General features: G+C 45.6%; 1 protein-coding gene across 4 annotated transcripts in view; it reads left to right on the forward strand.

The window, feature by feature from the left end:
- CIC (capicua transcriptional repressor) overlaps positions 1-26,911 on the forward strand; it is a 410,013-nt gene that overhangs the window by 13,891 nt on the left and 369,211 nt on the right. For all 4 annotated transcript variants that reach the window (XM_069201390.1, XM_069201393.1, XM_069201394.1 and 1 more), the window contains exon 2: positions 892-3,794. In XM_069201390.1, coding sequence (XP_069057491.1) covers positions 920-3,794 — 2,875 coding nt within the window. In that variant the 5' untranslated portion in view covers positions 892-919. The remainder of the gene's footprint in view (positions 1-891; positions 3,795-26,911) is intronic.

Raw genomic sequence — 26,911 nt, forward strand, 5'->3', positions numbered from 1 at the left:
AGAACAGGGGCTAAATATTAAGAGGCTGGGGGATAAATCTTACAGAATAGGTCGCGCAAAAGTGTCCGCAGGGTCAAGCTTCACTAAGACACAGGAAAGGCAACAACCATGCTTGTTGTGTTATCATTAGTATAGCACCCAATCCTCCACTGGTAAAGCATCACAGCTTTTGGTGGTCTAGGAATGACTTTCCCGATTTTTCCAATGCTTCGTTTGGAAACCAGTGTTTCATTTGTCTTGTGAAGTCAGCTAATTATTGCCATATGTGGGCTGTGTCTGGCATATGTTCCGCGTTTTGTCTTAATGTATGTTGTTGCATAATAGTACATTTGGTGTCTTGGTGGGTAGTGTTGTTGAGAATAAACCGATACCAAACTATGTGGCTTATCTGAGCAGTGCTGGCTATGTTGCCATGTATTGTGTTTGTCCAATATTTTTTTGGGAGTAAAGGAGTAAAGCTGTTGACCAAGCAAGCAAAAAAACAGGAAGGGGTAAGGGAGCCCAGTGGTTAGTAACTACTGTAAGGAGGCAGCATGGAGCAAATCCCTCACGCAGTGAGAAGAGACGTCAGCAGTGTTTTCTTCCATTTCACGGGCAGAAATGTAGCGTACAAGCAGTATCCGTGCAGGTGTTGCTCTTGAACAGAAAAAGTCGCAGCTAGGTCGCAGTGCAACTTTCTCTTAGGCAGAATAGTTTCCACACAGGCGTGCAGCGAGTGTGAACTCTCACTCAGAGGAGAGAGCCCAGATGTCAGCAGTACTAGCATCCTTTGCACTGGAGTGTGAAGTCTGGGAGCAGCAGTAGGCATTTGGCAGAAAGTGGCATTTTCTTCAGTGTCTTTTCTTGGAGATTTCTATATTGGTTTTAATTGATCTCACGTTCCTGTTTTAGGTGCTGCAAATAATTCCTGGTATGTAAGATGAAGCCGGCCAGGAGAACAGCAGCACCCTCTCCCTGCAAGTCGCCCGCTTCCACCCGGACAAAGTCCCAGAGACGAACCCTGGAGGAGGGTTTGCAGGAGAAGCAGGAGGAAGAAGAAGAGGAGGAAGAGAGCATGGAGAAGGCTGTGCCTCTGGTGGGAGTGCAACACATGCAGATGGAGGTGGAGATGGGAGGGCAGGAGGTGCCAACTCCAGACCCTAAAGAGATGACATTTAGATGTTCAGTTTATAGCACGGGAGGACAGCACTCTGGGCAGGATGAACACAAGCCACAGGGTGGTGCGCAGAGCTCTCATGCCGCGGTCAGCATGCAGGTCCAAAACACTCCACAGAGAGCACAGGCAGAGGGCACTGGCCAGGACCATTTGGAAAACATGGAGAGTGAACCTCGAATGTGTGAACCCCCTTTAAGCAGGAAGACAGCCACCTTCAAATCCAGGGCCCCCAAAAAGAAGTATGTGGATGAGCAGGGAGGCCAGGAGTACCGTGATGAGTCCAGCACTGGTAGCGAGGCATCTACTGCAGGCCCTCTGCAAGCACCCCACCAGGAGTCCCATCCAGAGCAAGGGGTACCGTTACCAGAGGAGATCTGCCCTTCCTCTGTTAGGTCCTCCTCCACAGACACAGCCAGCGAGCATTCCGCCGACCTGGAGGAAGACGGTGACAAGAGCAGGTTTGACCCAGAGAGCCCACTGGTGAGCTGGCCTCCTGCAGAGTATGACTTGCGTCAGCTTAAGTCACTACGTGTTCTAGGCCGGAGGGATGGAATTTTCCAGCCAGGGGTTGTGAAGCAGATTCGCCGCAACCAAGACTTAGGCATCCTCTTCAGTGGTGACAGGTGCACCACCTACTACAATAACGTGCAGAGCATGGACCAAGTCAGTGTCATATTGGATGCTGCTCCTGTCCCTGGAGCTGTGACTGTGGGCAGTGCAGTGTGCATTTGCATCACCCAAGATGAGATGACTTACCAGGAAGGAGTAGTGCTGGAAATGAACCAGAAGGCCGGCTCCTACAGAGTGCAGCTCATCAAGACAGCTTCATCTCCTTTGAGGCAAGAGACTGAGTCAATATGGGTCAGCAGAGCCAATCTGCGCCTCCTTCGTACCCCGTGGTGGAAGGCCCCTGAGACCAGAGAAACACCTGTGAAGGATGGTGATGACAACAGGAAGCCAGTAGCTGCCTTCATGCTTTCATCTGCAGCGACTGTCATCACCGCAACCCCTGCTGATCCCTCGAATTGCATTGCCGCTGGCCTTGCTGCAGAGCTCAAGCATCTCGAGGATGCAGAGGTGTCCAAATTCAGCTTCAGTGTTCCACCAACAGAGGAGAAGCTGCTACTCCCCCAACGCCAAATCCTTTCCCCTCCCAAGTCACCACCCTTCAGTGCCAGTATAATGCTGAGCCGGCTACATGACCAGCCTTCACCGCTGCTAAGCCAGGATGGTGGCAGCCGGAGCAGCAGTGTTTCTCTGGAGAAATGCAGCACTCCAGGCTCTCGCTCCCGCACACCGTTGACAGCCGCGCAGCAGAAATACAAAAAGGGTGACGTGGTGTGCACGCCTAATGGGATCCGGAAGAAGTTCAATGGTAAGCAGTGGCGTCGGCTGTGCTCACGGGATGGCTGTATGAAGGAGTCACAAAGGAGAGGGTACTGCTCCCGTCACCTTTCCATGCGCACCAAGGAGATGGAGAACCTTTCTGAGGGCAGAGGCAGTGCCCTGCGCGAGGGAAGCACTGAATTCGATTGGGATGACACCTCCAGGGACAGTGAGGCAAGCAGCATCCGCACAGACTCACGGCCCCGCTTGGTGGCAACGGATATGTCTCGCTTTGATTCAGATGAATGTGAGGCTGCCAACATGCTTATGTCTCTTGGTAGCTCTCGCTCATGTACACCCTCCTTCTCGCCTGTGTCTAACCAATCCCCATTCTCCCCCACTCCATCTCCCTCACCATCCCCGCTCTTTGGCTTCCGCCCAGCCAATTTCAGCCCCATCAACGCCTCACCTGTGATCCAGAGGAATGCGGCCCGCAGCCGCCATGTTAGCGCTAGCACTCCAAAGGGTGGTGTTATGACACCCGAGATGGTGCATCATTCACATCATCGGGAGCGTCACTCCTCCGGTATTCTTCCCACATTCATGACCAATCTCACATTCACAGTGCCCATGAGCCCTAGCAAGAGGAAACCAGATCTGCACCACGGTAGTGCCAGCTCCACATCTGACTACCAGAAGAATGATAGCATGGACTCTGGCGTGGAGTCAGTCTCCAACACCCCGACTTCCTGTACCCCATCTGGATTCCGGTCCGTATCCCCTGCCACTCTCTCCTCCCGATCACAGCAGCCCTCACCGTTACTTGTTCTATCTCCTCCTGCTGTTATCACTTCTGACCCGAGCCCATCTATCCGCAGGGTGCCTGCTGTGCAGAGAGACTCACCAGTCATTGTGCGTAATCCAGAAGTGCCATTGCCTTCTAAGTTCTTGGAGAAGCCCTTGGACATGGGTAGCCGCAGCAACAGCCCCCGCATGGGGAAGATGGGCACTAAGGAGCATTCTTCTAAGACCCAGCTGCAGATCCCAGTGCCCATCAATGCAACGCAGATTCAGAGTGTGAACCGAAACCTACCTTCCAGTCAGGCCAGCTCCTCTCTCCTTGGCACATCTACAGCCCCAAGCCCATCTGGACCACCGCAGCAGAATCCACCCGTTTTCAGTGTATCTTCCCCTTTCCAACCAGTGGCCTTCCATCCTTCCCCGACTGCACTGCTTCCTGTCATCGTGCCCAGCAACTACACCAGCCACCCTGCCCCAAAGAAAGAAGTCATCATGGGCAGGCCAGGCACAGGTAAGAGCTACCTTTCCCCCCAGCTTCTTGTGAAATGATTTCTGTGGAAAAGCAGAATTCCCTTGCACAGATATTTGTATTGATATTTTTGTAGCACTGTTTGCAGCCATTGCATACTATGAGCAGGTATCAATGTGTTTCTCTACAGGTGACATTAGCAAAGTTTAAAGTCTTTTGTGGGCATTCAGAAGCTTTTAGCTGAAGATGATGTCTTGTATAAATTTTGAGAGTTGTTTGTTGGTGAAGCCTGTGTGTCAAGACTTGTCTAATTAAATGGGGACCTTATTTTAAATCATGAGTGTGGTGTGTTCCAGATGAGTCCCATACATCTCAAGAAGTCGGGCATGTAATTGCCTTATACATAATAGAGGCAGGTGTTGTTAAGTAGACTCTTGTGTGCTTTGTTAAAGTTTGGTGTTGTGGCCCCATGTGCATTATGAAGGCTGATGTTGTAGCCTTAGTAGAATCTATTTGATTGAATAATTGGCAGATTTTTTAAAGCGCAGGACCTGTCAGCTTCGAGGTTCTAGATGTTACTTGTAAACAAAAATGTCTTAGGTTGTCCCCTGAAAACTTTCAGGTTATGTTGAGCACATAAAGATGGAGGGGAGAGTTCCAGGCTTTTGCTGTCACTGCTGCCAAGGAGCTGGTTCCTATTCTAGCTTTTTTTAATTTAGGGACTTTAATCAGACAGGCAAGCTGGGATTTAAGTGTGTTGGGGGGTTTCGTGGGGGCTTGTTGATACCAGGAGAACTGCGATTCTGCCCATAGCTGTAAATTGTTTTGTTACATAAAGGAGCTTTGAAAATATATCTTCTGTTCACAGAGAGCCAGTGTAAATTCTTGAGCTCATTGGAGGTGGATGAGGATTTCTTTACATCCAGGACCAGTGGAGCTGCCTGGAGCACTGTGCTCCGTGCAAGAGATATGTAGGTAGTCCTACTAACAGAAAACTGCATCAGCCCATCCTGGATAGAATAAATGCTTGTATTAGATCTTAACTAACAGATAAAGGAAGAAAAGGGAGTATTTTTCTGATGGTGTTCAGCAAACAAACATCCGTGGAGAACATGGTCTTAAAAAAGTCTGCAAAGGACAAATCGAATTCAGCTGTCACCCCCAGATTTTGAGCTTGGGACACAGGGGAGGGCCTCACCCCCAGCTTCTCAGGATACCAGTCCCATCAGCCTGAGCTTCCTTCTCCGAAGACCACAATTTCTGTTGTACTGGTGTCTAACTGGAGCTCATCCAGTTTGAAACCTCCTCAAGGGTGTGACATTTTATGAAATATCTACTTGTCCATGAGACAGGTTGCTTCATAAATGTACTTGTTCTGTAAAAATAAATCCACTTGTTCCTTTGGTGTCATGTAGTGCGGTGGCAAATTATGGCAGTAATCTCTTTAAATAAGAGCTCTTATAATTGCATCTCTGATTCTGCCAGAGCTCATACTAGTGTAGGGGGCGAATACTAGCAATTCCTTTATTTTGGTACCTTTCAGCAGATCTACATCATGAGTTTGGAGCTAGGGGTAAGCAATAGTTCTTGGGTTGGAATAACCTTTTGAGTCTGTGCAAACCTAATAACGTGCATGTTCTAGGGGTCTTCACCAGCTCTTCTGTAATCTTTTCCCCTTATAGAGAATGGTTGGAAATTTACTCCTGACAAGGGCAGAAGTAAAACTACTTCCTGGGGTGAGGAAATGTGGTTGGAGGGAAAGAGAACTTGTAAATGCTCAACAGATTTTTGCATGAGCAAATCTCCATATGCATATTTGCTTGTGCTAAAAGGCAGTTCACAAATATTTTCTCTATATTTATTCGCTGTCTTCATTTTGAACGACAGCATTCTGCTCTTTCACAAGGAGCATATTGGCACATAAAGTAGAATTGTTCAGTGTCCTAAACTACTGTGGCAAGGTGTGTTGTTTGACACCAAAAATATTTTTGCTTTTTGCCGATGTTTGTTATGGTGCTGAGGGCCCAGCAGCTCCCACAACAATACATTTTTACAAAAACCAAGTCAAAGCAAGACATGCACTGACAAAACCAAAAGGCTAATCACCAATGTCAGACCTATTGGTTTTGCCAATGCTTGCTTATTTTCATGTTTTCCATAATCTTTTTGAAACTGGTTACACTAAATCGTTCCATTATGAATATTTTTCTTGAAATACCTATCAGCATGTATACTGAATGATGCTTCAAAGGAATGGTACCTACATTTTTTTTCCTAGTTGGAGTTTTTTGTGAACATTTTATTTTGAAAGCAAACAATCATCAGTCTTGCTTTGAGACTCCTGCCAATATTTGCCTCAAACCAGAGAAAATGCTGGGAACATTATATGTAGCCTCATACTATCAAACTTTGCATTCGTGTGTACACATTTTTATTCTGGAACCAGTGTCACTAGTGCAGTCCGAGCTGAGAACATTTTCTTAGAGCTCTCACCCTAATAATAAAGACCTTGCACTAGTGAACCAAAAATACAAGTTCGAACATCATTAACATATCAACACAAATATTACCTTAATTGTAGACAATACTCGTCCTGATCCCTGTAAACTGGAAGCCAAAGGGTGTATGCTGCAGGGGGGTGGGCTTACTTATCCCAAGGACAAATAAACATGAAAACGTGTTGCCCTTGACCTGAAACAATATGTCCTGGATGTCAGGCTATAGGAATTCTACATCCTGGCTCCTGAAGGCCTTCCCCCAGCCTCTCTTGTTCACCTCCCTGTGGTTATCATGAGGTCTAACAGACAGCTGTGTGTCATCAGCATATGTATGGAATGAGATGCTGAATGACTCAGTCAGAAAGGCCAGGGGTGCCTTATGAAGACTGAAAAGAGTTGGGCTCAGTACAGAGTCCTTGACCAGTCCTATCAGAATGAGTTTGGAGGCTGTTGTAAAGTTAGATAGGGTGGCCATTTGTGCCCTACATTGCAAAAAAGATGAAAACCCTGTAAGTACTGAGCCAGATAACTTTGCTGTTGGCAGCCTCTGGAGCAGGGTGGAGTGGGAGATCATGTCAAATGCCGCTGATAGATCTAACAATATCCTCCACTCCTGCTCCTTCCATTAATGCCTCTCATGTTTCTGTTGCTTTAGCCAACACAGCCTTTGTAGAGAGGCCCTTTTGAAAGCCTGGTTGAGCCTTGTGCAGTAATAGATGTCACTCTGGGTGTTGAGCTAGCTGTTTGTTAACTACAGTGTCGCTCATCTTGGCGAACAGAGGGAGAGGTACATGCCACAAAAGTTTGTCATGTCCGTAGGATCGAGGGTAGGTTTCTTCGGTAAAGGTGAGGCTCTAGTAGCCTTCCCTGCCTTATAAACAATTTCTGAGGGATGAATTACACAAGGCAGTTGGGTTGGGTACAAAATATTTTAGGTGGTGCACTGAGCAGGCATCCGGGGGGGTGGGAGGGGGGTAGGGGAGAAGGTGATAGCTGCAAATGTGTTTGAGGGCTGAACTTCCGTCATTGAGCCAAAAGTAGACCATGCATGTTCAGGTGGTGGAAGTTTTGTGAGAGGGGCATTTACATCAGGCTTTGATTATCTGTTGACTAAATCAGCAACTTTCTAATGTAAACATTCTGGCAGCTTATCGTTAAGGTCTTGAAATGGCTTAGTTATATTGCTTTCTGCCTCTGGACAAACCATAGTTTTGTCAAGCATAAATAGGTCCCCTGTGGGATTCTTTGCCTGAAGAATGCATATATATACTATCTTTATTAAGCTTGATGACTTTAAGGTAGCTATGAACAGTGGACTTATATATACGTCATAATAATAATACATTGTCAACTAGGTTATAGTTCTTACTCTGTCTTCTTTCTGGTCTTTTTCATTTATTTTTTTAGAGCCTTCATTCACCCAGAGAGTGGTGGGCTTATTTCTTTTTGGTTGAAAATGTTTAAGGTAAATCAGTTTATTTAGTGAGGACGAGAGGCAATTATCTCATCCTCACTACCATAGAGTTGGGGGATGGATTATCCTCCATCTAAGGAGGATGGGTGGTGTTTAACAAAACCTCCTATTTCTCTGGGATAATGTTTCCCTGAGACCTAGCAGTACTGGTTGATTTAGTTGGAGGTGGAAGCTGGGTCTGTCCAGGAAGTTGGGTGCAATTAAGAAGGGACACCAATGATGTGAATGATGTGAAGCAGATAATTGCATCTAAATTATGGTCCACATTATAAGTGGGCCCAATAGTGATGCTCTCTGGATTTTATGATTCACATAGAGGATAAAAATTATCTGCATCTCTATGTAGTTGGTCATCTAAGTGTATGTTGAAATCTTACGTAAGTATCAGTTTGTGTGAAATCAGGAGACACACGGCGGCTGATTCGAAGAAAGTGGGGATAAAACCCCTACAGTGGCTTATAAACAAGTAAACTTTTGAAAGAAGAGCATTGTAAAACTTTAAAGGTTCAAAGGAAGCAATTTCGCCCCTGAGAATGGAGGAAATATTGTAACCAGACACCTCAAAATTATCTTTTAATTTCATCTCCATGCCTTCTTTATATGATCTATTGAGACATTTAATGAGGTAAACAGGGGGAATTGTCGAAGAGATCATCCGGGCCGAATTGCTTTTAAGCCATATTTTTGCAATAAATATACAATGAAAACTAAACTCTGTAATTCATTCAGTGCAGTGTTTAGTAATCAACAAAGCATTTTTTTAAGAGTGTGCAATTAAGGTTGAGCAAGGTATCCATTAGATCCTTCCCTGTATAACAGATATCAATACAGGGTTTGTCCATCAGAGCGCACGCAGAGACTTGGTCATGTTCTAAAAAGGGATATTCTTGAAAACATTTCTCCAGGTCTGGATTCGGTAAGCGGCATGGAAGCATGTTGTAAGGACCTTAGGTGATCTTCTCTTATCCATGGTTTTCCAACGCCCTGGGTCTGGTCCCGGCGTGGACGGGCCTAGACGGGTCTGCCTTTGACACAGACGCACAGTGTCCATGCTTATATTCCTCCCCATCGATCATAAAAGCTAAGCTACGTCATAGACCAGTCCCACACAGGAACACGTCCCAAGATGATGCTCAAAATGCTAATTACCTGCTGTAGGAAAGTGCCACTGTTGACATGATTAACCTCCCACACACACTTTTTGCCTAGTATTGATGCCAACTTTGATTGAGAGTGTGCTGGGACCCTGCTAACCAGGCCCCAGCACCAGTGTTCTTTCCCTAAAACTGTACCTTTGCTTCCACAATTGGCACAGCCCTGGCACTCAGGTAAGCCCCTTGTAAAAGGTACCCATGGTACCAAGGGCCCTGTGGCGGCCAGGGAATGTCTCTAAGGGTTGCAGCATATATTATGCCACCCCTCACTCAGCACATGCACACTCCCTGGTAGCTTGTGTGTGCTGGTGGGGAGAAAAGGGTAAAGTCGACATGGCACCCCTCTCAGGGTGCCATGCCCACAAACCACTGCCTGTGGCATAGGTAAGTCACCCCTCTAGCAGGCCTTACAGCCCTAAGGCACGGAGCACTATACCACAGGTGAGGGCATAGCTACATGAGCAATATGCCCCTACAGTGTCTACGTCCATTTTTGGATTTTGTAAGTGCAGTGTAGCCATATTGAGTATATGGTCTGGGAGTTTTTCATTACGACCTCCACAGCACCATAATGGCTTCACTGAATACTGGGAAATTTGGTATCAAACTTCTCAGTCCAATAAACCAACACTGATGCCAGTGTGGGATTTATTGAAAAATGCACACAGAGGGCATCTTAGAGATCTATGTTAGCCCAACTGCTAGTGTAGGACTGACCGGTCTTTGCCAGCCTGCCACTTTCAGACGAGTGTCTGACCACTTGGGGTGAGCACCTTTGTGCACTCTGTGGTCAGAAGCAAAGCCTGTCTTGGGTGGAGGTGCTTCACACCTCCCCCTGCAGGAACTGTAACACCTGGCGGTGAGCCTCAAAGGCTCAAGCCTGGTGTTACAATACCCCAGGGCACTCCAGCTAGTGGAGATGCCCGCCCCTGGACAAAGCCACACTTTTGGTGGCAAGTCCAGCAGGAAAATTAGGGAAAACAGGGAGGAGTGACCACCCCAACCAGGACCACCCCTAAGGTGTCCAGAGCTGAGGTGACCCCCTCCCTGCAGAATCCTCCATCTTGGTTTGGAGGACAGGGACCAATAGGGATAGGAATGTGTCCCCATCCCAAACGGAGTGGACACAAGGAAGGTGTAGCCACCATCAGGGACAGTAGCCATTGGCTACTGCCCTCTGACCCCTAACACACCCCATAATCTAGGATTTAAGGGCTTCCCTAAACTCAGCTCACTAGATTCCTGGTGACCTACAAGAAGAAGAAGGACTGCTAAGCCGAAACCCTGAGCAGAGAAGAAGGAAGACGACAACTGCTTTGGCCCCAGCCCTACTGGCCTGTCTCCTGCTTCAAAGAACCTGCTAAAAGACCATTGACGCGTCCAGCAGGCCCAGTGACCTCTGCCAACTCCAGAGGACTGCCCTGCACTTAAAAGGACCAAGAACAGTGGCTCTGTCTGAAGAAACCTACAACCAAGGACTCCCACCTCACTCCTGATGCGCGAGTCCTGACCGCTGTGCACCTGGCGCCCACGGCCCATGTCCAGGTGGTCCACCCAGCAAAAGAGAGACCCTGGGCGATTTCTAACAAGAGCCCTGTCTGGGTTGACCCCTCCAGCCCTCCACGACGATGCCTGCAGAGGTAATCCCGAGGACTCCCACTGACCGCGAGCTCCGGACGAAGATATCCGACGCCTGAAGGACACACTGCACCCGCAGCCCCCAGGCCTTGGAGAACCCAACTCCCTGTGCCTCATCATTCAGCAGGCGGCCCTCCTCCTTGTCCGACCAGTGATGTGCCCGAGTCACCCCCCCGGACCCTGTCTGCAGCCTCTGAGTGACCCCAGGGGGCTCCCCATAGATCTTTATTGGAAACCCGACATCCTGTTTGCACCCTGCACCCGGCCGCCCCTGTGCCACTGAGGGTGTGTGTTTGGTGCCTACTTGTGGCCCCTCCAGTGCTCTTCTAAACCCCCCTGGTCTGCCCTCTGAGTCGTGGGTACTTACCTGCTGGCCGACCGGATTCCGAGTACCCCCGTCTCCATAGGAACCCAAGTTAATTTGGTTCCTCTTTGACCTCTGCGCCCAACTGTTACCGTGTTGCTGGTGGTGGGTGTTTGGAGTTAACTTGAACCCCCAACGACGGACTACCTACACCCCGGAGATAAGAGCTGTAAGTTGTATACTTACCTGCAGAACTGTACTATCTTTTCTTCTCCCAGGAACTGTTGAAAATTGCACAGTGTCCACTTTTAAAATAGCTTTTTGCCTTTTTAAGAAAAACTGTACATTGTCGATTCTATTCAAAGTCCTGATCATATATATGCAAAGTACCTTTTATTTTGTGTACTTACCTGCAAACTGAATCTTGTGGTTCTAGAAATAAATTAAGAAAATATATTTTTTCTATATAAAATCCTTTTGGTCTAGAGTTGAGTCTTTGAGTGTGTGTTTCTTCTATTGCTTGTGTGTGTAAAACAAATGCTTAACACTACCCTCTGATAAGCCTAAGTGCTTGACCTTACTACCACAAATAGAGCATTAGTATTATCTATTATTGCCTCTGTCTAGCCTCTGGGGAACCCCTGGACTCTGTGCACACTGTATCTCATTTTGATAGAGTATATACAGAGCCAGCTTCCTACGTCTGCTAACCAAGGCTCGGGATAATAACAAATCCTTACTGGCCTTCTGTATTCAGTAAAGTGCAATGTGCTTGAAAGTGTGTTCCTCCAGCTTTAGAAATTCCCTACAACAACTGGTGTTGTTGCAATTTAGGGGTGTAATTAAAAGCGTGGGCTGTAACTGAAAATACCACCAAACTCATTCATAAAATGCAAAGTACAAACAGAACAGTAAATCCATAGTATACATAGGGGATCAACCCTGCTGCGGGCGTCCGCTATCTTCCTGACGTTCTATTGTACCTCATATGAGTGTTGGCTTTTGTGGCATCATGTACATTGTGGATGTGAGTGTTACAGTCCAAAAGGTATTGTTATATACATCATGAGCATTCGATGTCATGCTGTGTATGCCAATGCGAAAGCACTTTCCAAGAATGTTTTGATTAGTCAAGAACAAAAGTCAGAGGTTTGAAGAAGATGAGATCCTTTCTTAGTTCTGACCATAAACTTTGCCGACTAACAATCTGGCAGTGTTTCCCATGATCTGTAGAGCAGCTTCTGTGAAACCAAACTTCACTGCACCAGGCAGGCAAGTGATTCCATGGTAGCAGAGGAAGGCAGCTCCACCGCTGGCCCTCCTGGGCTTCAAGGCAGGACAGCACAAGTCTTTAACCCCAGCCCGGCCACATGGGACCGGTCACATTGGTACTTGGAAATGAGGGAGGATCGCTGCGCTGAACATCAGTTATTTGCCACCGCTATAGCTTAACCCCTGCAGGTTGAGACTCTCCAGCTTAGTCAGTGATCTAAGACATGCTGGCAGGCTGATAGCCCTCTTTGGTCTGGAGGGAGGCACTGCAGGAAAAGAGCCATGTTTCACACCCAGCGTCAGTGCCTCATCATCGAATTAGTGATGTGTATGAAGGGATAAATGAGATTCCCACTGTCTCTGCCAGCTATCTAGCAAAACCACAGGCTTGGCAGAATGAGGGGGAAAGAAGATCCTGTTGAGGTGGTCTCAAGTCTGGCACTGTGAAGCGACATAAAAGGTGTAGGATAAATGGGAGGTCCTTGGGTAGCTGGTGAAATACCACTCATCGTATCATTTTCTCACTTATCCGGGGAACTTCTGGTTCCTAGTGACCGCCGGATGAGACCCGCTCCAGAGACATTGGCAGGTGGAGAGTTAGACTCGGGCGGTATTCATGTCAATTGATAACATAGGTGTCCTACAGTGAGCTGAGGGAGGACAGAAATCTCCTGCGGAGTATAAGGACAAATGTTAGCTTGATCTCAGTTTTTAGTATGAACACCGACCGTGAAAGAGGGGCCTAATGATCTTTTTTATTTCTAGCAGGAGGTGTCGGAAAGGCTACCTTAGGGATGATTGGCTTGTGACAACCGAGCATTCACAGCAGTGTCTTTTTTTGATCCTTCGATGTCGACTTGTGCTATCATTGTGAATAAGAATTCACTACGCAATGAATTGTTCACCTACTAACGGGAAATGTGAGCTGGGTTTAGACCTTCGTGAGACTGGTTAGTTTTACTCTACTGATGTGTTATTGCTGCAGTAATCCTGCTCACTAGTAGAGGAACTGCAGCCTCTGACATTTGGTGTATGTGCTCGGCTAAGGAGCCAATGCGGTGAAACTACCACCTGTGGCCTCTACGTTTGGATCCTGAATAAAGGGACACAGATGGTGGCCTCTAGGTCAGGATACTACACTGCATTGGAGCCTCGCTTGGCCTTGGATAGCTGGCTTCAGAGGCAGGGCGTAGAGCCGCCCGAACCCTGTACAGTGTAACTGTGTGAAGTGTGCTGTCTGCTTAAGGACATTTCCTTAACCGTCAAGGTCAGACAACTTTGTATGTTTCATTTTTTAAGAGTTTGTGGACAGCTTTTGGCATACTTACGCTGCATAAAGAGCTCTGAAGGCAATTGCTTGGTTTTACCCTTGTCCTATGCAAGAAGTGGGCAGTGCACCATGCAGGTGTATCTGAAACCAGCACTTTGAAGCCTGCCAGATGTGTCCGGGGGGGGGGTAATAAGTCCCCAGTTTGATTATGTGAAGTAAGATATTCACCCTGAATTTGAGCCTTGCGAATGGACATAGCAGAAAGAAATAAGGGTGAACACCTGAAATTTGAGTTGATAAAAACGCCATGGGTCACAAGAGTCTACCCATGTCACAAGGCGCCTGAGATTAGATAGTGTGGCAGGTGCTTTGTATGTGCACCCTTTGGTGTGGTTGTTAGTTCTTTGATGTCACTGCTCCTCCACTGATCTGATGTGTCTAGTCTTGCTATGCTGCGCCCTACTCCCTGCCCCCCCTTCTTCATAAACCTGTTGGTGGTATCACTATGGGGCAGGTGTACGCGGACGGCCTGAGTGTGGTGAGGAAGGTGCCTAAGTCATAATTTCAGATTGGCAGATCAGATGCATCCTACTGCGTAACCATTGCTGCTAGTCACCCTCAATCCAGCACCACGGCTGCTCCTCATTCTCTCACCACAGAAACCCTCTAAATACAGTCTCACTATGTCACCCACTGCTATTCCTCCACAACAGCTGCTCCTTGCATGCAGTCTCCCCTTAGCGCCACCATCACAGCTTCATTTACGTGCTACCAGTGCCGCTAACAGTCAGTGTCTTTCAACACAAAAATTGCCCCTAACACGCAGCTTCACGCCAGCAATACAGGTACTCTTGACAGCAGCCTCTCTTTGTCACTAGCACAACTTCTTAAAGGTAGCTCCACTTCATCACAACCTGTGCACCGCACACATTGCCTCACTCTATCTCCTCCACTGCTCCTCACAGGCAGCCTCTCTCTGCCACCACCACAGCCCCACTCAGACTTATTCCAGCAATAAATCTGCCCCGTGCAGGTAGAGTAGGACAGCTGCATTTTGTTCTAAATTGAAACCTCCTAAAGACAGTGCTAGCCCCGTGCAGCACCTGCAGTTGGAGACTTGAGACCATGTTTTCTCTGTACACCATCCAACACTGTGCACAATCACCAGCGCAACCAAAATAGCCAACAGAACCCAGACCAACTAATGCCTTGACCTGCTTAACCCTATCCTTTCATTCGACTAGAGCGATCACCAGTGTCTTTTGCTCCATTAAAAAATACCAAACCTTCAAGTCATTGCCACGCCCTCCTATCTTGCATCTTAATGACCAAGAGATCACTACACAAGAAAAGAATCCTCCTCTACAACCTATTATCTGATTTCAGCACTCCATCAAATACTTTTGGCTAGATGAATGCTGCATCTTTACTCCATGAGACAATTCCTTAGGTCACCTAACCAAGCTTAGGAACTGACCACACATACAAGAAGGCCCAACCGGTTTCCAGTATCAAATACTCAGCCTTCTAGTACGAATCCTTTCTTTTCCATTGCTCACTCTCTTGTCCCTTCTTTTCATCCTCCACTCTCATCTGTTACTACCACCACAACCTAGTTTTCTCAGATCCCTTGATTAACTCAATCTCAAATATTACAATTGACCACCTAAATATATTCTTTCGGGGATAGCTAAACCAATTTTCTGACCGGCCCAACCTTTACCAGACTCTTCCCCAAACTTGAGGCACCCCACTTCCATCAGCTCGTTATAGGGCCTACACACCCTGCTGGCCACATTCTTGACGGAGTCTACTTCTCAAGAGGATTTCTATCAGTTAAGAAAGTAATCATATCAGCTGGAACAACCACCACTTCTTCAGTTTCAATCTCAACCTTCCCTTAGCACCTGGTACCAATGCGTGCACGTGAACTATTCCTGGCCACGTGCTGACGACAATGCCATTAGGGAACTAAGAGGCAAGTCAGTTGTCACGTGTACTCTCTAAATGGCTTATCAATACCTATTATACATGGAGCAACCTTATAGTTTATGAAATCAGTTACATGAGCGGATTTGTACAGCATACATCCTGAATTCATCTGTGATAATGAAAAAAGAAGGTTCGGTGAAGGTAATTATTTGCCGACAACGTGGATAGGTGGAGAAGCTGAATGGAGCCCATAATTTCTTTATTCCACATTTTGCAGTTCAACCACTAGATGGGCATCTCTCGCTCCTTTTCTCCTTCTTTTTTTAATGTCAAAATTAAGTGTTTTGTCTTGGTTCATGAGATTCCAGTCAGGATGGCAGACAGAAGCCACATGAAAACTGGGCCTCGTTTTTGAGAGTCCAAGAGGACCTCGAGTTGAGCCAGAGACTTGGTTTGACCAGAGATTTGGTTTGAGGCTGGCTCGAGCTTTCAGTGGCTCACCCACCTCCTCTCTTGTACAGGAATATAATATATATATATATATATATATATATATATATATATATATATATATATATATATACATACACACACAGAATGTATCTCATGGATTCTCTGATGATCATCTGTCATGCCTACTGATGACTCCCTGAGGCCTTCCACTTAGTGGTTCTTCTTGAAGTACACCCCCGGGGCAGCCCTGCTGGAACTGATGATTTTTTTTCTGCTGTTACGGATTGGCTTTGGAGTGAGTTTGCAGCTCCTGTGAGCTGTGAGCCGCTCCAGGACTGGAACAGGGAGCTGCGCCGAGGCTGCAGGAGCTGAGATCAAGGTGCCTGCAAGCTGGCTGGGTAATGTTTCCAGTTCTAAGTGCAGCAAGCCCCTGGTTACCTCAAGACCAGACCAAAGGGTAAAAGGAAACAAAGATTTTAAAAGATTGTACCACATGGCCCGGGCCCAGGGAAGCTCAAGAGGAAGTAGTTTGTAAGGAAATACAGCGCCAAGCGTGGCACACTCAGGTGATGACGAAGTGTTCGTACTCGGAGTACAGATCGTTGCAGCTGGAGTACTTTCTTCTCTGAGGCCCCAAAGTTCTTTAAACCCAATGGCGGACAAGTTTAAGCCAGCGTTCCTTGAAGATGCAATAAAAATACTGCTGGAAGGCTAGCTGGCATAACTTTTATCTAAAGCTATGAAGAACAGAAACGTGAAGCCTTGAGAGACAGTAGAGGAAAATGCATGCATACAGAAGAACCATCTCCAGTGATAGCACAAAGTAGTTATCAAAAGAGCAACAAGTGGCAGATGTCCCGAAACGTATTGTATCTTAGAGTCAACATGCCTAACTATAGAACTGTCCTGAATTCTGTTATCTGGATTGCATCCACACGTGTACCGTTCACATGATTCTGTGTTGTGTATATGCACAAAGTGTTGCTACAGGTGATCTGCGAAAAGATTCTGAACTACAACACTAACATGTTAATATTATCCTTCATCTCAGAGAGAAAGTATACCAACCACACATAACAGCTCAGATGCTGTTTATTGACCCTCCAGAAAGTGCTCTATGGTCCCGTCAGTGTCTGTACTGCCTAACTGACACTTGTATTGCTGTCTGCCCATACAACACCTCATGTACTGAATATCAAGTGTTTGACTTCCGTTTACTCCATCATCTGAAGCATGGTTGATTGCCTTCACTGTTATTGTCTCAATCCCACCCCATCGCACTATCTAATGTTTGCTTATCGAGTAAACCTCACTCTGAAATCTAAACCCCTCGGCTAAGTCCAGACTTTTAGGCTCAGCTTGGCTTCGGCATTTCAACCTTATCAATGATGCATCGCCACACCATCTCAAACCTACCCACTGTCTAAACTATTTCTCATTGCCGTAACCTCACATTTGTCAGCGCAACCCCATCTCCTGTCCTGAACCTCAACTCCTCTCTTAAACCCCAACACATTTACATATCTCCACCATGTTGACTAAATAAACACAAGCTTTTAAAACTTAAACTGTCCAAACCTTCATACTGCCCCACATGTTTTTAATCTCCTAAAACATTTGGTGTCGCCATACATCTTTTAGATCAAAGGGAACTAGCTTGAGAGACATTAGCTTTATGGGGGTCATTCTGACCCCGACGGGCGGCGGGAGCCGCCCGCCTGGAGGGAACCGCCAGAATACCGCTGCGCGGTCAAAAGACCGCCGCGGGTATTCTGGGTTTCCCACTGGGCTGGCGGGCGACCGCCAAAAGGCCGCCCGCCAGCCCAGTGGGAAACACCCCTCCATGAGGATGCCGGCTCCGAATGGAGCCGGCGGAGTGGAGGATGTGCGACGGGTGCAGTGGCACCCGTCGCGTATTTCAGTGTCTGCAAAGCAGACACTGAAATACAAAGTGGGGCCCTCTTACGGGGGCCCCTGCAGTGCCCATGCCACTGGCATGGGCACTGCAGGGGCCCCCAGGGGCCCCACGACACCCCTCACCGCCATCCTGTTCCTGGCAGGCAGCGGAAAACCGGCGGGAGACCGCCGGTTTTCCTGTTCTGACCGCGGCCAAACCGCCGCGGTCAGAATGCCCTGCGGGGCACCGCCAGCCTGTTGGCAGTGCTCCCGCCGACCCCGGAAGCACCGCCGGGGTCGGAATGACCCCCTATGTTTGTTGCAAGAAAACTCAATCCTCAGATATTTAGATTTTGCCAAACTGTGTTTAAATCCCAAGGATGATAAAAGGGAGAAGAGCCTCACTCTGTTTTCTCAGAATGAGAAATTAGTCATCTACTGATAGGTACCGGAGAAATTACCCTGAGAAGACTTGATGCATGCTGCTACACCTTTGTGGTGATGTGCAAATTATAAATTCAACCCGCTTGGCAGGAATGCAGTGGATCTTTTGGTGTAGCAATTCCCTGCGAAATACCTGAGAATTTTAGAAGGGCAGGATGATACCTCCTTATGTAAACTAGAAGCTTACAGTATAAACTAAATTGGTTTGTGGAACAGTAAAATTTGTTTAGTACTTAGTCACCATCAGAATCATTCTGTTATCTCTCAACCTTTTCACAAACGTAGGCCCTCCTCAGTAACCTTCGCTGCAAGTGAGAAATAATTATCAATTCAGATCTCACCCCTGAAAATCAAAGATGTTGTCAAGGGTGACAGCCTTCAGCTGCCACTCTTACAGAAAAACCTTCTATCCTCAGACAGATTTTCAAATAGTCCCTGGTGACTGTGCACTTGGACTGTTGTGATCACATACACAAAACAGGACAAACCCTTGTTCCACCGGAAACCTGGGTAACTACCAAAGCAACATACTGGATATTAGTGGCGTTCGCCACGGTGTAGCTATAGTTTGAACCTAGTTACCATCGAAAATTGAGTTTTTGTTTTGCTTATAACTTTGTCACCGTTTAATGAATCTTCACAAAACTTTCCAAAAAAGGTTCATCCACTTCAGAGTCTTCCTGGAAAGTTTTCGGGTCATTCCTTAAGCAGGGGCTAAGGTGTGTGGTGGTGGGTCCCAAAACATAGTTTCTATAAGCAATTTGCATAGGGATTTTTTAACAGTGATAGAGGCAAAATGTTTGAACGAAATTACACCTAATTTAGCAGAAAGCTAGATCTTTACCCTGCAAGCATGCATTTTTGATTAGCTGTAGATCTGTTGAGTAGTTTTTGAGAAACTAAGGTTTGAAATGTATAGATATCTGGATGGTTAGGTTGGCGAGAAGCTTGCAGGAGTCCTTTGCGCACGCAACTTTAAAAAACAGAGTGATCTGATTGGCCGAGAGAGTTTTTTTTTCCCCAGTCGGCTGCCTTTCTCCAAGGGGAGTGAGAGGCTTGCACAAATCCTTTGGGAGCTCTGCTTTGATTGGCTCGTTGTAAACTGAACAAAGATGATGCACCCCCATTACAGGACTTGGGGACACAGTCCCTGTGTCCTAAAAATAAAACAAGGTGTAAGGGGGCAGGGAAGAATGTTCTGACGGCCAGGGCCTTGTTTCAGTGGGGTAAAAAGTTTGTTTTTGGGGGCACTGTGATCCCGCGGGAATCAGTGCTGGCACCCTTGACTCATGCAGAAGTGGCACGGGTCCCAGCACGGAACCCAGGATCATGCAGGAGTCCCATAGGATCAGGAAACATTCAAAGAAAAGGAGCGGGTTTGGTGTGTGTGGGGCGGGAAAGGTTCCTGGGCATGGTGCTAGGCGCAAGTCCTGTGGCCATCTGCTCGCCACGTATAGCCTTTGGCTGCTGCAGCAGGGGATTGGCCGGCTGTGGGGTGCTGGGCACAGGCCAGGCACTGAAGCCAAAGGCCATCCACGGCGGGGGATTGGCAGAGATAAGTATGGTAATAAAATCTTACTTTATGTTATAAAAAGCCTAGAAATTCACTGAAAAAAGTAAGGTTAACGTGAAATTATAGTTGGGAATTGAAATAATACCTCACTTTACCTTAAAAAGTCTCAGAAATTCACTGAACCGGAAAGAAAGTTTAAACCGAAGGTGTAGTTAGGTGAAAATTTCAGTTGGAGTGTAGCATTTTAAACTAAACAAAATTGAAATCAACAGTTATGGTTAACTCGAGTAACTATAACTTGCACCCTCGCCGCGCACTGCTTATTACATCACTCATGAGAGGCTTTTATGAGGTCACTGGTAATATCACTGATGACTTCTGAAATAACATCATTGATGCCATCACTGTGCATGGCGGCGGCACAGGTTATAGTTACTTGAGTTACCTTTTTTTCTTTCCTTTTGTTTATCTATTCAATGCGAAAAACACAGATAAAGTGCACTTACAGTTACAAAACGAAACCTTATAACTAAAACCGCTGAAATTCTCTGGTTATGGTTCTGTTAACTAATCTTTACGCGCATGCCCGTCATGCACTGCGTATGAGGTCACATGACATCACTCATGGCATATAAGATGATGTCATCGATGACATCACTGATCTTATCATCCATGATACTATTACTGACATTAGTTTTGATTTTTCCAGCAGTGTTTATATTCCTTATAATGTGATATAACCTAGTTTTGTAATTTGTTGTTTTGCATCTGCTCTTTTTGTGACCCTATAATTTAAAATGAATATTTTTTTATCGGTCGAGTAAGATTTGGAGTCTCTCCTGTAGTAATAGTTGGAGGTTTGTAATGGTTATATTGTTTTTTTTGTGGCTACTTTTCTATTTCATTATGCATATATTAATGTATGTTACATGGTGATATAGTTTACAGCGCTGCATATTGTTTTGCTTTGTGTTCATCAGCGGGTAAGTGATGTATAATACTCGCGCAGTATTTATATTACACTGGAGTGCTTATAAATCATGGTGTATGGGTTGTAGTAGGGTATTTTGCTTTGTAACAGCAGTTATGTGGGTTACTATGTTGTTTGTTTTGTGTTGTTTATGTTGTGATGGTGTGTGTGTGTGTGTGTGTGTGTGTGCGCGTGCACGCGCACTTGCTTCTGATAGAGTAGATATCTCTGTTTATCCTGCTGTGGGCAGCCAACCACTGCAGAGCTTGCCCTTTAGCCATGTGAAGCATTGGGTGCCCGCGGGGACTCACCTGTGGCCAGACCCAGTGCCCAAGTCATTGTGGGTGGCAACCCATGCCCATGACCTTCTGTCGTGCACTGTAGGGTTGGCCACAGGACCTGGCCTCTGACCAGGCCCTGTACCTCACCCTTCGCGGGCAGCCAAGAGCAGATACACTCAGCCTCTCACCACGTGCATTGGATGTTGACTTGCAGGGCCAGGCCTGCCATGCAAGCCACAACCTGTACACCAAATACAATGCTCATGGACTCACACTAGATGAAACAGAATCATCCTACAAGTGAGATTACATATCACATTACCCTTACCTCTTTGACCGAGATGCATATGATTATATTACCAATTATTGTTTTAATTACTTGTTTTTAATCATATTTTCCTTTTAGGTTTAATTTATTGGAATAAATATTGTGAGGTTATAAGGATTGCATTTGATGTGCGTATCATGATTTGCACGGCTGGTGCGAGTTACTGATTCTACTCCTAACTTAACTTGTAACTTTCATTGCTTTCTTGGTTTTAATCAATAACCCTACCTGCACTTACATTGCAGTTTATTTAGCTGAATATCTGGGTTTTTGTGCTCATTGGACCACAACTAATCATAACTTCATTTTAACTTTTGTTTTTCTTAGTGAGATTTTGGGTTTTTTGAATGATACCACATCCAGGAGTTCCCTGCACCCAGCTCTGCGTACGAATCCACATGAGATGTGGTATACCTTTAGCTTGCTCAGTTTTCTATTGGTTTGTCAAGTTTTGTGCAGATAAATCAATGAGGAGCAAATTTAAGGGAGGGTAAAGTTCTTTGATATGCTAATAACTGTGGCTCCTTTTCATAGGTGCACTAAATTTGGCAGACCCTTATCATGCTTCAGTTGCTCTTGATATTTTGAGTTTCATGGAAGCCCTTGCAGGTTGGGGCAGAGCTAAACAGGGTTGGTCAAAAAAAATTCATTTGATAATAAGTTTGCCACTGGGTTAGTTCATCTGCATGCTATTTGACAGGCTGACGCAACCTAAGCCCAGTGCAGGCTTCATGCAGATCTGGCGGAAAGGGTACAATTGAAAGATGAGATGGTGTTAAAAAATCTTTTATTTGCTAGTATCGTTGGTGCTGTATCATGGACTGGTACACAGTTTGGCAGTCTTTGCAGGTTTATACACACCCTTAATATTTGGAGGTTCATGCAGATCTGTTTAGAGGAGGCAGAGTGCCAGGAGGGCCAAAAAAGTGTTTATTTGTGAACAATTTGCCAACCTGCAGCGGACTACAAACACCCACTGTACACGGCCTTCAAACATGCATAGCATATGTTAGCTTTTGGGCCTGGCAGGAGTCTGGTTGAGTATTTGTGTTTTAATTTTTTAAGGATTTTTGGGCCTTGTTTTAATGGGTTCACTGACCAAACATTGGTATTGCGGACTTTAAATGAACAGGGGGAAGTAAAAGCTTTATTGTCCAGTGGGGAGCTTTTATGTGTAATTTCAGGTCTGCTCTACATTCCTATGGGAGTTTAAATGGAAATGCTGCTGTTTGAACCCCATTAAGTGGTTCTCCCCTTGATGGGTTTGCATAAAAGTCAAAGTATCATGAGTAGGCTAAACATGGCAAGTTAGGTTTAATGTTCTCTCTAATGTATTTCTTCTATGTACGGCAATGAGGACCTTCTGTGCACTACAGCAAAGGCTATGTTCTCTGAAGTTAGTGAAAATTCATCAGGGACGTGAGCGCCATTCGTGAGCTCCTGAAATTAATGCTGTTTACTCCGATGAAGGATCGTTTGAAAACTAGAGCAAAACGGTTCATTTTGATTTAGTTCATCATCATGTAAAAAGTCAATTTTGAGGCTATTTAGTGTTATTGCATAGTAAACCCAAACAGTCATCTGAGCACCTTCTACTGGGTGCTCACCTGTGCCAAAAAGCCAACCACTAGCAGAATGTGTCACGCATGACCTATGGAAAAAGCACAGCTGCTGATTGTCTTGTTAGAACAGTGTTGTCTAGCTTCGCTCCAGGACGGCCATGTGGATGAAATTTTCATGGTATCCAGATGAAGTAAATCTACACAAACTAATGTTAAATAAAACTATTTTACTGTGTAAGAGCTTTTCTGGAAAATCTGTGATGGGTGTTTCTGACCCCTGTTGTGCCATAGAAGAGCATGATTGTACAAACCTCTTGCCACTGATTTGATTGAAGCGTGGAGTAATATCCTCAAACAAAGCCAAACAATGTCTGTTTTCAAGATAAACTCTGTCCCTCCAGCACAGCTGTCCACTGGTCTGAAGCCATGAAGTCAAGCCTGGCACTACAGGGTTATAACCAGTACTGACTGAAAGTCTCCCTCATCACTCGAGTCAGCTGAAGGGCATGTATGAGTGTTTTTTAACAAACGTTTTTCCACCTCACCTGTTAAATACACTAGGTAATACATCACTTTACAGTTTCTCAACTGGGAAAAACCGGAGACACTTGGACAACTGCTCAAGAGGGAACATGTGAGTGCAAACAACACGCACAAAGTACCTAGGTATCGCGTCATTTGGACTAGAACATCAGCTCATACCCTCCCATTGACAGGTTTCTTGCATCCTTTATATTAAATGAAGTTTGTCCTCTATCATTTCCCCATCTTCTTAACAGAACAAGCAACAGGTATAAAGCTCAGAGCCTGGAGCAATTCAGCTCACTGGTCCCTGGCTGACAAATTCACCTCGCCACCCAACCATCACTAACAACCAGCATGCCATGTGGGTAACTGGCTGCCAGTCTTCTAGCAGTTTTCCTGCCCCCATCCCCCAAGTATCATCATTGCCACACATGGCAGACAATATAATACCTACTGAACTCAAACAAATGACAGCACATCTTTCCTTCTACAAGGATTTTCCCTCAACTACTAGAGATTATGGGCCTCAACACAACCTTGGCGGAGGGGATTACTCCATCCCATACGTCCTGGATATCCCACCCGCCATATTACAAGTTCCATTATATTCTATGGAGCTTGTAAAACAGCGGAGGGGATATCCGTCACTTTTGGGACAGAGTAATCCCCTCCGCCAAGGTTGTAAACAGGCCCTATTGCTCCCCCCCTGAACCTCGGTGCTGTTGTATACATCTTAGGTTTCTGTTCTCGTGCAGTGCTTTGAAGGAACCTTCGGCTGTACATCAAAGCTGCATAATCTAAGGATGGACAGCTTGACTCCTACGTAACCAACAAAACCAGTGCAGCAAAATCCTTCACAACGTCTCTAACCGATCTGTACCATTTTGCTCTTCTTGAACTGATTCACAGTTGCTATTTTAGTGTCCTTATTTTAAACCCTAATGTTACCGATTACTGAGTGCATAAAGGAAACTCAAGGGTGAGTAGAAAATGTCTCCATTAATTAGGAGCAAGGTCCAAATCCATCTTTGTGGAGCCTCCTCGGCAAGCAGTGTACCCACTGAATGAAAAGGTCTCTAAAAGGGGTGTGACACAAGAAGCGTATCTAGGAATGCTTTCCAACAGGCGTGGCCTATGTAACTAAGGGTGTGGCTTAAAACATGAAAACCAAAGTCATGTGCATCCCCCAGGGTGCGCCCTCACCTTCATTTAGGCGCCTGTGTGAGTTTTCTGTCATTGCATCCACACGTGTAACGCAACGGGCACAGGACTAACACAAGCAGCTTTCCGGATTTTTGTGAGCAGTATCAATTAAATGAGTAGCAATAATTTTGTTGTTAGTAATTAGAATTGAAAATGTTTCAAATTCGGAAAACGTCAGACTTTTATTTACATATTAATGAGGTTTGTGAAAGGGATAGTGGGCTTCAAAGTGTCTCACTCACTCCCGTTCTCTCCACACCAATTTCCTCTGCAGGCTCTCTTTTTTAGATACTTAATCCACTATACTACCAACATCTTTCTGAAATCCTTCATTCTCATATTTCACATGTCAGCTCTTTCCTCTCAAGTACCATCTTCTCTCACCTTCTGCACTCACTTCTGTTCATCGCCTCCACTTCACCATCCCCGCGAACAAGGAGGCCATCCACCCTAGCTGTGCTGCATTTTTATTCCCTCAGCTTTGTAAGTTGTTAGACAGCTGGGAACGTCCACCTCACATTTTCCTATAGAATCCGAAGCCAGGAGCTGACGTTGGTGAAGTTTGACCACCTCTGGCACCCTTGGCAGCCTCAACTCTGCCGCTCTCAACTTGCCCTCTCATGAACACCAGCCCACAACCCAAAGTTTCTCAGGCACATGGACGCCACGCAGTTCACAAAATACCCTACATTTTGTACAACAGTCATATGGTACAGGAAAACAAACTACAGAAATACAACATCTGCAAAAAAAAAGTAATACTTTTAGGGAATGCAAGGTGGAGTAAACAGTAAATATAAACAGCGACTGCATCATTTAAAACAGTTTCTTGGCCAACTCCCATTAGGTCAAAGTTTGTCTTTTAAGATGTTCATCATGGATGATAATTATAACATTCCCAGCACTCAAAGTTAAAGCAAACTCTAAAAAACCTATTATCATATTTCATCACACCTCCCCTCTATTATTCTAAATCAGCCTAATTTGCATATGCATTCTGCAGATCATATGGTTATCCTTGTTTTGCCAAGTTGTGTCAGTATCCCTGCATACCCTTCTCACTATTTCCACCTCAGCAGTTGGTCTATGCATGTCTCTCTTCCCTAGTTCTAGCATTTTGTATACCTTTGTATCCGGTGGCTCCCCTTGGGGAGGGGCACTCCTGCACAGCTCCTACCTTGCAGCTTCGGAGCACTGACAATGTCCCTGTTGAAGGAGTGTACGGAAGGCAAGCACATGCTACTTTCCACTTCCTTCCACGTCCGATCCGCTCAAGGCAGGTTGGCTTTGGAACATTTGTGAACGTGCCATTGGTAATTAACTGTTGCGCGTCACTGATACCTAATGCTCTTTCCCATTTACAGTTTGGAAAATGAGAAAACTTCTGTTTAGGTATTGAGTGCATCAATAATTCTTCAGTGTTGGCAAAACCAGAATATGTAGTCCGTGAATTGTATGATAAAAAAAAATAGTTTGGACATAACATTCAGGACATTATTAATGTAGCCCTCCAATTTGCCAAACCTCAGTACCCCACATAGATTTTACTGTTATAGTTTCATTCCAGACTGTAAATCTTGTTGCGTATACTCCTGTAGAAAATGAAATGTGTAAATCACTTTGTGACTAGAAATAAACAGATGAGTGAGGTTTGTTGCAATCTGATACAAGCACGTTCCAGAATTATTTTAGCTTTTCAAAGGGGTTTTGAATTAAGGGATTTTGCTTCAAATTCAGGCTTACTCCCACACATTGGAATTGCGCAATATTCGGAATACTGCCCCTATTGCATTCAATAATTAAGTAGTAGCCTGCACATCTACTCTATATGTAGATCTACTGTGTAGGCATTTTACAGCGGTAAGCTAAGTCATGAGTGAAATCGGTGTCTGCACTAATGAGACATAAGTCGAAGGTGATATAATAGGTTTCTCATTGTTGCATTTAAATAATCCCCATTTTCTTTGTGAAGATATTTTTGTTCAAATTTCCTCTAATTTATTATTTAACTTTTTCAGTTAACGTATCCCTTAAAAGAACAGTCTTTATTCTGATAACTCTGAATCTTGTAAAGCACATACTGAAACCTAGTAAGTTCTCGTCAAGTTCACACTCTGATTCTAAGGTTTGTGCTTATAGCAATGTTACTTTAGTATCGGTCATTTAAGTGTTGTCCCTTTGTTGATATGAGCTGGACCTGGTGGCTTGTTAGATTCGTGAAGGGCTGTCAGCAGTAGCTTTGGAAGTTGCACTGGTCTGCTGTATAGGATGGACCACATGACACAGCTTTATTGTATCAGTGGACACCAGTCGTGTTGTTTTTCTCCCCGGTAACAATGATAATACTAGCAATCTTATTCCTGGTCTCGATGGGCGGAGCTGAACTCCTCCTTCAATCCCATTTCCTCCACCGTGAGTTCCCCACCCTTCGGTAACTAGCCA

Source organism: Pleurodeles waltl, chromosome 7 (assembly GCF_031143425.1).
Source record: "Pleurodeles waltl isolate 20211129_DDA chromosome 7, aPleWal1.hap1.20221129, whole genome shotgun sequence".
NCBI classification, from domain to species: Eukaryota; Metazoa; Chordata; class Amphibia; order Caudata; family Salamandridae; genus Pleurodeles; species Pleurodeles waltl.